This window comes from Cotesia typhae, unplaced genomic scaffold (assembly GCF_013202065.1).
Source record: "Cotesia typhae breed Kobodo isofemale line unplaced genomic scaffold, CoteBio_Ctyphae contig_69, whole genome shotgun sequence".
NCBI lineage: Eukaryota > Metazoa > Arthropoda > Insecta > Hymenoptera > Braconidae > Cotesia > Cotesia typhae.
The window spans coordinates 1,185,223-1,200,254 of NW_027423763.1; the positions used below are offsets into that span (position 1 = coordinate 1,185,223).

The window sequence follows — 15,032 nt, forward strand, 5'->3', positions numbered from 1 at the left end:
CAATATAAGTAACCATGAGTGAGGTTGAGGCAACGAGCATAATGTGTGTGCTGAAACACGAGCGCAGCAAGCGCGATAAAAGCGATTTTTACCTACCCAAATGTATTAAATTAGTTAAATTAAGATAGTTTTTCACTTAATATCATTAAATATGTCTTATTTTAATATAATAATAATAATAATAAAAAACACACAAAAAATAATCTTATTTAATTTTTATTTTCCAGCTTTGTTATTAACATCAATAAATTATTTAGTAGGCCTAAAAATAACTTTACCAGAATATTATTTTTCAAAAAATCAAAATCCCACATAATAATGACAATAATTAAATCTATATTATTTATACATTGCAATAAAATAATAAATATATATTTCTATCACGTGGTGAATACTTATTTCAATTTTAAAAAATCGAAACCAACAAAAAAAATTATCAATCCGCTCTGTAGATGGCGCACAAGTGTATATTCGAATAATATTTGAATATATATTCACTAATTAATTATATATACATAATACAGAACATTATTCACCATCACGCGTTAATTAACAATTAATATAGTGTTAATAAATATTTCAGTAGGTTAATTGAGTTGACCGTAAATTTATTAAGTTGATTAATGAATTACTTCTCTAGCATGTTATATTTATATATTACATTGTAATTTTTATAATTATAATTGATAATTTGTTGAGAAAAAAAAAGGATTTTTTTTTTTTTTTTTTTATTAATTATTTCCAAGCAATACCATCGGGTGTTAGTTTTATAATTAATAGATAAGGTTTTACTTTATTTTACATGACTCTGCGCCGGAAAAGTCCATCATTGAGCGAGCCGACGTAAGCCGCAGGAGCAGTTTGCGGAGCGCCGCCAGGAGGAGCAGGAGCAGCGCCTGGTTGAGCCACTGGGACACCTGGTGGTGGTCCGTACTGGTAAACGGGTCCTGCTTGCTGCGCTGGCTGAGACTCCGGCATGAATTTAGCTGTAAAATTAACAGGAATTAGAACACGAGAAGTCGTTGACAAAATGGCGGCCGAGATAAAGTTCACGAAATGGGTGAGTACACGTTTCCAGTGTTATTGTTGGTTGCTGTTTGGTACTTGGCTTTTTTGAGGTTTGACGTGGGTATTAGTAAGATATAACGAGTATTTTGGTATAATACTGTATTGTTATGTGTCTGTTTGCAGAGTTACACTGTTATATTCATGTAATTATAAGGTTAAGTGGGTGAAATTTGTAAAAAAAATACCTGTACGATTGAAAAAGTAAGTTTTTTTTATGTTTGAGGTTAATTTAAGCGATTTTTTTTAACTTATATGACTTATATGATAGTAATATCTGACATTCAAACCATATCTGATTCATATATGACGTCAATATTGTTCATATATGATTTTTAAACCATATCTGATCGATATATGTCGCAGATATATGTAATATCTGATATTTAAATCATATTTGAATGATATGTGGCTTATATGATGATAATATCTGTGTTAAAACCATATCTGATTAATATATAACGTCACTATTGTTAATATATGATGTTTAAATCATATGTGACTCATATATGACGTCAATATTGATAATATCTGATATGTAAACCGTATATAACGCCTATATTGCTAGAATCAGATATATTATCGATATCTGATACATTAATGGCACTAATATCATTACTATACAATATTTTTAATATATCTGGTTTATATATGACATATCTGGTTGTAATATCTGATATCATATAGCTATATGATTCATATATGAGAACTATAATATTTTATCAGATATATTAACCATATCTGATTAATATGTAACGACAATTTTATTAATATCAGATACTGTAAACATATATGATTCATATACGATAAATGATACTAATATCTGACATTTCAACCCTATCTGATTAATATTTATCCTATAACCTAACCCTTCCCTCTCCCTTGAACTATATAATCTTTCCTAATAATATCATTCATCACATACACATCAGATACGGTTTAAAACGCTCTAATACCTCAAAAATCGTACAGTTTTTTTTACCTTCATCCAAAAAAAATATAAAATATCCAATAGAAAAAATTATTAAATTAAAATTGCAAGCGAAATAGTTTACATGCGTTAAATTAATAATAAATAAATAAAAAAAAAAAAAAAAAAAAATTAAATTTTTTAATTCTTACCTCCGTCCAATCGTAACATTTAAAACTTCCCTGGATTGATATTTAAAAAATAAAAATAAAAAAATGTTGGTTTCTTTTTTTCATATATTTATTATTTATTTATTTATTTATTTATTTATTTATTTATTTATTTATTTATTTATTATTTATTTATTTATCATTATTTTTTTATTATTAACATGTATATATGTATAACATTTGTAGATTATTTGTTATAATTATAACCAATATATTAATATAATAATTCAATTATTTAATAATATTTTCATCTATTTTTTTAAGCCTCAAAATTTACCCTATTTGTTTTATTTATTTATTATTCTTTGCTGTGTTCGTAATAATATTGTAAAAATAAGCCGAAAATAATAATTATTATTATTTATTCAATAATAATTAAAAATTAATATTGATTTTTTTTACTACGTAGTGTATACGAACACATTTATAATGTTTAATAATTGTTAATTAATTACTTTAAATATGCGTAATTGGCAGACTAATAAACAATACCAATAATAAATTTTTTTATTTATTATTTTTAATTTTTTAATTATTATTATTATTTAATTATTTATTGAATTTATAGAATTATAATTATTTACAGATCACGACAACGTGAATATTTTTTTTTTATTTATTAATAATCAATTTTATTATTGATTAATTCATTTAATTAACTAATAGATTAATAATCAACAATAAACATCTCAAAGACACAAATCGGGAGGCAAATTAATTATCAAGTTAATTAAAGTTCAAATTAGTCGTTGTAGCCGCAAATAATTGAAAGATGTTTGAAAAAAAAAAAAAAAAAAAAATTTTTTTAGTCCTAATTTAATATATATTTATTTATCTTAAATTTTGTTATTTTATTATTAATTATTTTTATTAAGTTAATTGATTAAATTCTTTAGTGTTGTTTCCGCCGGTGAATTTTCCTGAAAATAATTTATAGGTTTTTTTTATATGGTTTTTTTTTTATGGAAATATATTTATTGTGAAGATAATTTTGATAAAAAGGTTATTGTGCAATTTAGTTGGGAAAGCTTAAGTCCAGTTTTCATGAAGTTGAGGATTAAGGCGCGTTTTTATGAAGTTAACGCTTAATTCGCGCTTTCATGAAAACAATTATTGCCCTAAAGTTTAAAAAATTAATTGTTAATAAAAAAGAAACAGAAAATTTAATTAAAAAAGTAAAAATTATAAAATTTTTCAAAATTTAAGGCGCATTTTCATGAGATTGAAGCTTAAAGTCGCCTTCTCTCGAAGATAAGGCTTAAGTAACGCTTTTATGAAAAAAATTATTTCACTAAAATGTAAAAAATAAGGAATAAATAAAAAAAGAAACACAAATTTCATTAAAAAAGTTGAAAATTACTAAAAATTTCAAAGTTTAAGCCGCATTTTTATCAAATTAAGGCTTAAGTTGCGTTTACATGAAATATTAATACATAATAGTTTGCAAAAAAAAAAATTATATGACAAAAAGTCACCTAAGTTGTATAAAACAATGAAATTATTTGTAAGTTTATAAACTTAAGCGCTTTTTCATTAGATTTAAGCTTAAGTCGGATTTTCATGAAGTTAAAGGCTTAAGGCGCGTTTTTGTGAAACAATTATTGCACTGAAGTTTGAATAAAAAGATAATTGTAAATAAAAGAAAGGCCAAGAGGTAAAAATTGCTAGAAATTTCAAAGTTTAAGCCGCATTTTCATGAAATTAAGGCTTTAGTCGCTTTTCCTAAAACAATTTACTTCTAGAAAATTTGAAGGCATTGAAATAAGTAAAAAAAAATCCTTAAAAATATTAAAGAGAAGAAAAATTATTAAACTATTTAAAATTTAAGTCAAATTTTCATGAAATTTGAAAATATTAAGGTTTATTTTTATGTAACTTAAAAGTTGCGCTACTAATTAGCGACATATTTTAACAGCGATTTGTTTTGCACACTAGTGCGGTAAAAATTCATCATTAAGGCTGATTTTCAACGCAACAATTAAAATATTGAAGTCATAGGAGTTAATTGTATAGTTTTATAAAATTATCTTCACATAAATATAAATGAATAAAGTTAAAAAGCGTAAAACATAAATAATAAAACGATTAAAGCGTCAATTGTTATTTAAAAATGAATGTACGATAATTCTAAAAGTGAAAAAGTTTAAAACTTTATGTATAAATTGAGTTGAAAAGTTTAACAACAGCAAAGTCATGACATAAATGTTTAAATTTTAAATTATCCATCTATATTACTCGTGCGTCCAACAGTTCGATATTAATAACAACAATGGTAACACGTTGGACCAATAGCATGCAAGTAGGTCACTAATATTCTTTACACTAACATATATAGGTCATTTCAACATGCGTAAATCGATTCTGCGCAGCTGCTTTTTGTAATTATAATTATCTTCGTTTGTACTTAGTTATTTATTTATTTATTTTATTCAAAAGCTTTAATCATCAATTATTCGTCTTTTAACGCTTTTTTTACTTTTCTTTTGTGATGTTAGTCCATGCAAAAGTCCAAACATGCAATGAAGATCGTCCCAGATGGAAAGTTTTGTTTTGTATTTTAAAAAATTAGTTATTTTAGTTATTATGGTGTTGTTTTGTTTTAATTTTTGGACAATTTTTTAGCTATTAATTTTTTTTTTGAAAATTTGGAAATAATTTATGCAGAAAAGAAAATTTTTTGTTTGGGAAATTTTAAAAAATTTTATTTTTTTTTAATGTTCAAAATTTTTGGAAAATGTTCAAAATTTCTAATTTTTTGTGATCAAAAAAATTAAAGGCGTTAAAATTGTCAAAATTAATACAATTGTCAGTCATTTAATTAGTAATTAAATTGTAATTAATTAATGAAAAAAAAAAAAATGTAGTTTATAAATTGCACCATGCGAAAATTGTGGATAAATGTCAAAAGTTCAAAAAATTAGATGTTATAAAAAGTTTATAATAAATTTGAATTAAAAATGTAAAAATATTTCACCCTGTTCTGATTTTTATAAAAATTATTTCAAAAATAATTTTTTTTAACCAAATGTTAAATTTTGATCCAAAAAATTTTTTTTTCGGTAAAAAATTATTCAGAACAAAGCAAAAAAAAATAAATATGTAAAAAAAAACTAAAAATTGTTAAAACAGCTTACCCTTTCGTGTCTGAAAGAATTATAATTACAAACTAAAAAAAAAAAAAAAAAAAAAAAAATGTATATTGCGTTTGTTGTTGTTTGTCGTACCTGGGACTAGCTTCGAAAAGGATAATTTTTGAGTTACACAGACAGACACATAACAATAATTCGGGCCTTGCTTAATAAATAAATTAATCAATCAAATGACAATTAGACTGATTAATACTGTAATCTAATAAAAATTTTGGGCCCTTATTGTTATATTATTAATAGCGAACACCAGCAAACCTATAGAGGAGTCACACCTAGATATTTTGCGGATAAGTAAATAAAAAAAAAAAAACATAGATGAAGATGAAGATAACAGACAGAAGGTAGTACAGAGTTCTCAAATAAATCCGGTGAGGAAAACAACCTACAGACAATCACCAAATAAAAGTCGGAAGCCCATTTACGAAAAAAAAAAAAAAAAATACGTTTTGGGGGTGACAATTTTGTTCTACCTGCACTCACTCATACACTTATTTCTCTTCGGCTATTCATCTCGGCGTCTACATGAAGTTCGCTAATAAAAAAAGACAAGAGTTTACAAGATGTTACACCTTTTTTTTTTTTTTTTTTTTTTTTTTTTTTTTTTTATATGTAGTTGAAGTTTAGAATATAAGGGATACCCCACATTTATATTAATTGTGTTTAAAATTTTTTCTGGGAGAATTTTAGTGAGAAATTGTGTTTTTTTTTTAATTTACTTACCGACAATAATGGCCAGAATTATCAATCCGATGACTCCCATGATAATCATCATCTGTAAAATGAAATAATTTTATTTTTAGTTTTCTATGATCATTTTTGACATCACATGATCATATATGACATCACGTGATCATAATGACAACATATATATGATCATATGTGATGTCATTTGATCATGTCATATGTGATCATGTGTGATGTCATAATAGGTGACCATATGTGATGTAATAGATGACTAAATGATGTCATATATGACCGTGTGATGTCATTATGATCATAAAAAGTCATAATAATCATAAGTGATGTCATATACGACCTATATGATGTCATATATGATCACATAAAGTCATTATGATCATTTGATGTCATTGTGATCATGTGATATCATATATGGCCTATGTGATGTATTATATGTGATCATATGTGATATAATAGATGATCATATTTAATATAATTTTACCTTTAAATTTTGTAGCCAGAATTTTCTTTTCAATTTACCCGCTTGTTGTTCAAACTGTGATGCGCCTTGTTGCAATGCATCTAAATAAAAAATTACTTATTATTATCACCGCTAAAAATTAATTATTCTCCAAATTTAAGTAAATAAATTACCAGCTCGATCATCAAGCTCAGAAAGTTTCTGATCTCGTTCTAACACCTTCTCGACATTAGTTTTCATAATATCGACGACTTCATCGACTTGAGCCTGTGTCTGCTGAAGACGTTTTTGTGAGGCTATTTGTTGGGGTGTTCGCGGACCACCGACAATCCCATCAGCATTTACACCCGCTGCAGCATCTGGTGCAAGACCACCTTCAGATGCCCTTTAATTAAAAATTCATTTTAAAAAATTTTTTATTTAAAATAAAAATTGTTTTATCTCTAAGCTCAGGTGCATCAACAACTATTGTTATTTATATGGCGCCTTGGGGCACCCGTAAAAGTTCACCATGCCAGGAAAAGGTCAACGGCGCGGGTTAACCTCGAGCTCCTCCTATTAATTTTATTTATTTATTTTTTTTTATTTTATTTTTATTTTTATTTTTTTTTTTTTTTTTTTTTTTTTTTTTTTTTTTTTCAAGAAAAATTAAATAAAAATCAATTTCTTTGCGATAAAAAATTTTTTCCGACAATTTTATTATTATTATTGTATATCATATTACCGACATCGATTATCTAAATATAGAATTAAAAAAATAATTTTTTTTTCGAGCTTTTAAAAAAATTTTAAATCCACAAAAAATTTCTCTAAAATTAATTCGATAAAAAAATTACTAATGTAAAAAATAAAAATGTGTAAAATATTAAGTAGCCATTGCTGCATTGACTTATTGAAAAGTTGCAGTAGGTGTGCAACAGAATCGATTGTCTGACTAGACAATTGCGTCTTTAAAATATTCATTAAAAATTAATATAAAAATTATTGATGTAAAAAAAAATCGCAATAATTTTAATTTTAATCTTGAAAAATTATAAAATTAATGTTTAAAAATATAATTGATTAATTAATTAAATAATTACACAGTACTTACATGTTTGATGAGTAATATTAGCGATAAAAATTGAAGAAAATGAATAATTATTTAACAATTGGAGAAAAAAATTAAAATTATTAACCGAGCAAACGCTAAGCCCGTAAAGGATGACGGAACTGCCGATGACTGGGTTTGGTGGCCGGTTATTGATAAATTTTACGTCAGGAATCGAGAATCGAAAAGTCGATTGTAAAATTTCTCGAAAGAAAATTTATTTTAAAATTTTCACGTGGAAATTTTTTAAATTATAAATTTTTATCGGAAAATTTTTGAAAAATCTTACGCGTAAATTTTGAGATTGTTCTTTGCGCGGATTACTATTTTGATTTGTCAATGGAAATAATTTAAAAACGCGAGTAGAGGCTTCGATAACTCGAGGATTTTGCTTCGGGGGTGCGCAAGCTAAGTTTTACAGGGCGCAAGCGTTAAAATCGGGTCAATAAAGTGAGACCCGCCTTCACTCCTACACTTAACGCCCCTCGGAAATACCAAATGCCAAATCACATATATATATATATATATTTTATATAAATATAAGTGTTGGATGCTTTGGTTTATGGATTTTGCTTAATAGACAGTCGCGTTTAGTTCTATTCTGGCCCCAAGTAACTGTAGCCCAGTCGGAAGCTTTACTTGCTTCAGTTTTACTTTTCGGCTTACTGGTATAGTAATTATTGATTAAGAGCCAGGATTTTTTTCGGTTTCAAATCAAGGAAATCTTCAAGATGACGGGTAAGTTTTTTTAAATGTTTCATTTTTTTTTTTTTTTTTTTAAGAAAAATTGTTGTTAATATTTTTAAGACTTCAAAAACCAAATCTGGATTTAGTAGACAAATTAATTTATGTTTTTCTTTTTTGTTATTTTAATTTACAACGTTTTGTTGGTTCCATTATAATTGATCCTCCGACAAAATATCTCCCGACAAATCATGTTGCACTCTTTTAACATGGTTTTTGTTCACAGAAAAAAAAATTTACTTAAATCAAGTCAGTAATTTTGAAGAATTTCATTTTCTTGATTTGAGTAGAAAAATTTTTAAACTAAGAAATTTTTCTTAGTTTAAATAAATTTTACTTAATTCAAGAATTTTTTGTCTTGATTCAGTGGTGAAAAAAAATTTCAGATAATATATATCAAATATAATCCAGATTACACTAAATTATTTTTGTATTATCCGAAAAAATATCCCATATAATTTTAATTATAAATAAAAATATCATAAACATGAAAATATATTCCATTCTATAATTTATTTAGATTCAACTCTTATAATTTAGATGAAAAATATGAAAATATATCATGTAAGCAAACTATTCGTAACGTGATTGGTCGAATATATCATATGCATGAAAAGATATGCAAACTCTACAGTCGAAGCGCGCGCTTGCGCGCGTAAATTTGAATTCTAGTCTATAATTTATTTAGTAGATGAAAAATATGAAAATATATCATGTAAGCAAATTATTCGTAACGTGATTGGTCAAATATATCATAAGCATGAAAATATATGCAAATCCTAAACTCAGGCGCGCGCAAATTTGAATTCTACTATAATATTAATTTCAATAATAAAAACAAATCTACAATCCAACTGTCAACAAAGTAACGACTTATTTAATTAACAAAATCTCCAAAAATGGCGCTACTGTCAATTTTTACACAAAAAAAAAAAATTACAATTTGGATTTTATTTAAAAAATAAATTACTTTTAAATAATTGCATTCATGATATTAACGTTTACTATTTTAAAATTAAATAAAAATTAATTTAATAATTTAATAATAATTAAGTCAAAATAAAAATTTTCAGAAATTTTAAAAAATAAAAAAAAGTAATTTATTTTTAATTAATTAATTTGTTAAATAAAATCTTAAAAAATATTCAAGTAACAGCTGACTTAAATGTCATAATTTAAAAAACTCACCTGTTGCTTCCATCTTCATTTTTCAGATTCTAAAAATAAAAAACAAAGTTACTATTATCTTCTCAAATAAACATTTTGTTTATTTTTACTTATTTTTATTTCAAAAATAATAAATACAATTATTATTATTAAAACTGACCTCTAAATAATGAGCGATGTCTCATGTGTTGTCAAAAGATGAAAAGTGACGTCACTGAATGACGCCATCTTTAAAAGTATATCATCCGTTATAAATGTAGTATATAATATCGTGTCCTTAAACTTTGACGTGTCGTGTTATTTTTTTATTTTATTTTGTTTTAATAATTATTTATTTTTGTTAAAACCTCCGAAATTAATCTTCAGCTTCCGGATTTATTTTTGCAAGCCTGTCAAAATTTTTTTAAAACAAAAAAACATATAGTAAGATAATAATTAATTGTATTATTGAAAATTAAGTAAGTAATTTTTTTTACCATCAGTGTCATGTCGCCATTATAATTAAATATTATTATTATTATTATTGTAAATAATTTATCTAAAAAAAAAAAAAACATTAATTAATTTTTTTTTTAAATTAAAAAGAAATTTTTAAATTATAATAAATTCATCTTTAAGTAGAAAATTCAAAATTGAGGTTATGGGCGTGTTCATGATTCAACTATCAATTACTGTGTTAATGTTTTTTTTTTTAATCAATGTACCAGATATTAATGACATTTAATTTAGCTGTCACCTGACAATTTTTTTAGTTTTTTTAACGAAAAAATTTGTTCGAAAAAATTATTTTTAAAAAATTGCATTTTTAATTTTATTAAATTTTTACAAGTCCATTTTTTTAATAATTTTTTTTTGCTAAAATTTATTTATTAAAAAATAAATTATTGCAAAAAATAAAATTGACATTTAAAAATTAATTTAGTAAAAATTTGAATAAAAATTAATGTAACACATATTTAATAATTTTTAAAATTTTATAAAAAATAAATTATAGTAAAAAAAAATTAAAAAAAAAAAATTGACATCTAGAAATTTAAAAAATTAAAAATTCAATTTGTAAAAAATTAAAAATGTCGGCTAACTTTAATAAAATTTAATGATTAATAATTAATAATTGTTTTTTATAGTTACAAATAAAAAATGGACGGCGGTGGATACTCCGGAGACGGTGACCTGGGTAACAGAACCTCGCAGTCGATATCCAGCAAAAAGTTACAGCAAACACAGGCGAAAGTCAACGAGGTTGTCGATATCATGAAGGTAAACGTGGAAAAAGTCCTCGAGAGGGACCAGAAGCTGTCGGAGTTAGACAACCGCGCGGACGCACTCCAGCAGGGTGCTGCTCAGTTTGAGCAGCAAGCAGGAAAGCTCAAGCGCAAATACTGGTGGAAGAATTTGAAAATGATGATTATTATTGGGATTATTTGCACGGTCATACTTATCATTATAATTGGTGAGTTTTTTTTTTTTTTTTTTTTTTTTTTTATTACATTTTTAAAGATATAATCCCATTTCTTAATTATTATTATTATGCAGTTAATTAATTAAAACAATTAATTTTTTTTTCCAGTATCGTCACTTCCAAGTTCGGAGTCAACAGAACCTAAAGAAAGCAATTAATCCAGAAAAAAAAATCCCAACTATTTTTATATCCAGATTGCACAGCTGAAAAATTTCTACAATTATTATTAATCTAAAAAAAAAAAAAAAAAAAATTAGTCTTACTGTATTTAAATAATGCATTAATTTACTTACTCTTTGTATTTTTAATATTATTATTATTATTAATTAATATTACTATTGTTATATTGGTTATAATTATACGGCGTTTATAAATAATAATATTTAATATGTTAATTCTGCTTAATTATTATTTAAACAATTAAAATTTTTAACTACCAAAAATATAATTTTCAGGTTAATTTAAATTCAATTGCAGGAAGTTATTTTTTTATTTTAGTCAAGCGATAAGAAATTTTTTTTAAACATTAATATCATTGATATTGAGATACTGAAAGTATATATTGAAGGTTAATTTAATTTAAACTCATCAATAAGTTTTAAGCTGTAGAAAGCAGCCGCCATGTTTAAAATGGTAGTTTCGTTGTTGGTAGCTAACCTCTTTTTTGTTAATGGAAGTTTGGTTAAGAAACAAGAAAAAAGATGCGAACCAAATGGCGCAAAAGTAAGAATATTTATTAAAAATAATTTTTTTTTTTTATTGTTAATACAATTTTTAATATTAATTTATTTATTTTTGACAGTGTAATGAAAACTCGGCTTGTTATTCTAAATCTTGTTCAAAAGTTGGCACTAGTGGCGCCAAAATTTGTAGTGTAATACCGAAAAAAGATTTTTCAACAGTAATTACATCTAAAATATGCTCAAGACAAGGATCACCGGTAGGTTAAATAAAATTTTAAAGTGCACGCCTCATAATGCTTACTAAATTAAAAAAAAAAAAAAATAAATAATAAATCGTATTACTAAAATTTAAAATTACAATTTAAAAAATTGCGCGTTAATTTTAAATTCAAATTTTTCACAGGAATTTTAAAATAGCGCGCAAGCGCAATTTAAATGAACAATGTGGCTTAAAGCTAGTTTCTATTTACAAATTAATTTTAGTTTTTTATTAATTATCATTAAACGACGTGGAATTAAGCAGCCATATTCAATACGGAAGTAGTTAAAGTAATTTTATAGCTAATAAAAAAAACCCGGTCTTGATGCGTCAATTTTTTTGTGAGTTATTGTGATTACATGCAAAGAATTTAAAATTGAGTAGATATGGGGCGTGCAATTAAAATTTTAATTTTTTTAACACATAAATTGAGGTTAAATTTTATTGCAGTGCTACACAAGTACAGATTGTTGTTCCGGGCGTTGTTTTTGGAAGCCAATTATTTCCAGTCCTGGAATGTGTGTATTTTGAACAAATTTTGTAATTAAAAAAATTTATTTAGTCCAATAAAAAATATTATCTTTGATAAAAATTAAAAAACAATGAGGAAAACGAATTTTTTAAGCGGGAAGTTAAAAATTGTAATTATTTAATAAAGAACAGAATTTTATAATTGATAAAATGAAATAGCAATAAAATAAATTTTAATGTGAGGTTATAAAATTATTTTTGTATTGTGTAAAGTGAAAGCTATTTTAAATAAATTATTAATAGTATGTTGGGTTTATAAATTAATAAGTATTATTGAAGGACAATAAAATTTTATAATAAAAAAATCCGTATAAATTGACGCGTCGTCAGAATTAGCTTATCAGCTGTTGCATCGCCGCCATGTTTAAAACAATCTTCTTGTCAGTAAGTTTCGCACTTGGACATTTTATTGATCATTCCTATGAACGGTGCAAACCGGCTGGAATTCTAATAAGTATTGTTTGAAAGTAAAAAATTGAACAAGAAAATTTTTTTAAATATAAATTAAATTTTCGCTAGTGCAAAAATGAGACGGAGTGTTGTTCGGGAGTCTGTTACGAAATTGGCAACATTGGATGGCGAAGTTGTATTCAAACTCCTGAAATAACTACAATTACTCCGAAAATTGAGAATTATTATTTTAATAGCAGTAATAATTGTAACGCGGTGGGCGGAAAGGTAATTTAATTGTTTTATAGTGAGTATGCTCAAGTTACTTAACCTGAAATTTTTTTTCAATATATGGTAAACAAGCACTGCTGTTCCCGGAACTGTTACAGAAGCAGAATCATTTTTAAACTTGGTTTATGTGTGTATTAGGTAATTTTTTATCTAAAAGTAGTTTAATTAAAAGGATAAGGAATTTTCTGCGCCCGTGTGTCAGAAAACACATTCTGCTCGTTTGCACTAACTCACTCACACTCCAAAAACCCCCACCACTTAAGTAATATAAAAAAAAAAAATACCTTAATAATGAAATATTTTTAATTTTACAGATTATTTTTTTAAAAACACAAATAATTAATTAAAAAAAACTTGAATAAATTTAAAATTAATTTTTTTTGGAGGTTAATTATTGTAAAAAAATTTTTTATTTTGATTTAAGTAAAAAAAAATTCAGATTTTGCAATTCTGATTGGAAAAACTAATTAAAAATATTCAGGGTTGTTTAAATTAAAGAAGAGCGGACATTAAGTCGGCAGAATAATCTCTTTGAGTTCTACACAAGCCCGGCATAAAAACAGTCGAACCGTGGACGCAAAAATTGGAACAACAATGCCTGTTAAACAAACACTGAAAGAAAAAATAAAAAATATTACAGATTTAAAAATATTTAAATAATCATACTTAATTTTTTAAACTTACGGGTTGTCCTTTGGAAAAACATAGAAATTTTTCTTTTTCAAACGGAGGTTTTGGAGTCGAAACATAACCTACTGGCAATTTGAAAGACACATCGGACTGAAATTTATTTTATTTTAATAAATTAGTACAAAAAAAATTAGAAAATTTTAATAGATATTGTTTTATTAAACTTCTAGCAGATTTTTGAGCTTGAAGAGCTCAAAATAATACATAAATTGTATTTTTGAGGTTAAAAAGTTCAAAATAACACATAAATTGTATTTTTGAGCTTGAAAAGTTAAAAATAACACATAAATTGTATTTTTGAGCTCTTCGACCGTTTTCCTAATTTTTTAAAATAATTTTTTCACTGCAAAAAAATTCTAAACATTTTCTTAATTTTAATTTACATTAAAATAATATAACACTCACCATATATCCATTTGGATGACATTCATCTCCCGGATTGTAAAAGCAAGCAGCCGCGAATTGTATCAATCAAAACAGTAAAATTTTTTTAAGCATTTTAACTCCTCTAAAAATTAACTCGTCACTCTTTTAAAGACTTTTAAATTCAGCGTGCTATTTCTGAGTATGAGACAAGAAATAAAAATTCTTTATGAAGCTAATACTAATTGCGCGTGTCGTCTATTTTCAATTTTACGATAAAAGTTATTTTAGGATCAATTATTAAAGTCCCCAGAGTTTTTTTTTCCAACATTTAAAAGTTTAGCTTCAGTATAAAAAATATTATTCTGTATAAATTATTTAAAAAAAAAATTTCTTTTCAAAAAGAACAATTACGAGTAAACAAATGCAAATGCAAGTTATTTTAAAAAATCCTTGAAGAAAATTCTTATTTTTCTTCTTAAAAAAAAATTAAAAAAATCTCGTGATAAATCCTTTTAATTTTCCGCAACAAAACTCAGAATTTATCAAACAAAAAAAAAAATAAATCACATGATTAAAAGTGTGATGCTCAGTAATGAGATAAAAAGTTTATTTGCATAAACTAACAATAGTCCGAGACAATCGCTTTGAAATAAAAAATATAAAAAAATAATGATGAAAATAAATTGGCGATTTCGTTCAATGTTACACATTATATTATTATTATTTTTTATTTATTATTTTTTTATCTTACAAGTAAACTACTAATGTAATAAATGAAATCACAGTTTACCTATCAGTTGACTCACGACCGCTACGCCGAGCAGACGTCGCCGTACGTCGAGACGC

The 15,032-nt window shown here is 25.1% G+C and overlaps 3 protein-coding genes and 1 long non-coding RNA gene across 5 annotated transcripts; 2 read left to right on the plus strand and 2 right to left on the minus strand.

Moving 5' to 3' along the window:
• Positions 1-620: 620 nt before the first annotated feature.
• Nsyb (neuronal Synaptobrevin) lies at positions 621-7,992 on the minus strand. The gene is made up of 5 exons (XM_074251229.1): positions 7,607-7,992; positions 6,687-6,898; positions 6,535-6,614; positions 6,075-6,126; positions 621-986 (listed from the first exon to the last, which is right to left on the minus strand). Coding segments are annotated over exons 1-5 (534 nt in total). The 5' UTR covers positions 7,609-7,992; the 3' UTR covers positions 621-798.
• A 220-nt stretch (positions 7,993-8,212) lies between these two features.
• Positions 8,213-11,371, plus strand: Syb (Vesicle-associated membrane protein synaptobrevin). 2 transcript variants are annotated; one of them, XM_074251233.1, is made up of 3 exons: positions 8,213-8,341; positions 10,642-10,967; positions 11,085-11,371. In XM_074251233.1, the coding sequence occupies exons 2-3, from the start codon at positions 10,655-10,657 to the stop codon at positions 11,132-11,134; spliced, it is 363 nt and encodes a 120-aa protein (XP_074107334.1). In that variant the 5' UTR covers positions 8,213-8,341; positions 10,642-10,654; the 3' UTR covers positions 11,135-11,371. The 2 variants fall into 2 exon arrangements, with proteins under 2 accessions (XP_074107334.1, XP_074107333.1); XM_074251232.1 differs by lacking the exon at positions 8,213-8,341 and adding an exon at positions 9,808-9,972.
• An 85-nt stretch (positions 11,372-11,456) lies between these two features.
• On the plus strand, positions 11,457-13,202 carry LOC141532756 (uncharacterized). The gene is made up of 3 exons (XM_074251234.1): positions 11,457-11,699; positions 11,779-11,916; positions 12,369-13,202. Exons 1-3 carry the CDS (start codon positions 11,598-11,600, stop codon positions 12,447-12,449), a joined length of 321 nt encoding a protein of 106 aa, XP_074107335.1. The 5' UTR covers positions 11,457-11,597; the 3' UTR covers positions 12,450-13,202.
• A 322-nt stretch (positions 13,203-13,524) lies between these two features.
• Positions 13,525-14,616, minus strand: LOC141532757 (uncharacterized). Its single transcript, XR_012480127.1, has 3 exons — positions 14,226-14,616; positions 13,815-13,910; positions 13,525-13,742 (listed from the first exon to the last, which is right to left on the minus strand). It is a non-coding gene; the product is annotated as an uncharacterized LOC141532757 (long non-coding RNA).
• Between the last annotated feature and the right edge of the window lie 416 nt (positions 14,617-15,032).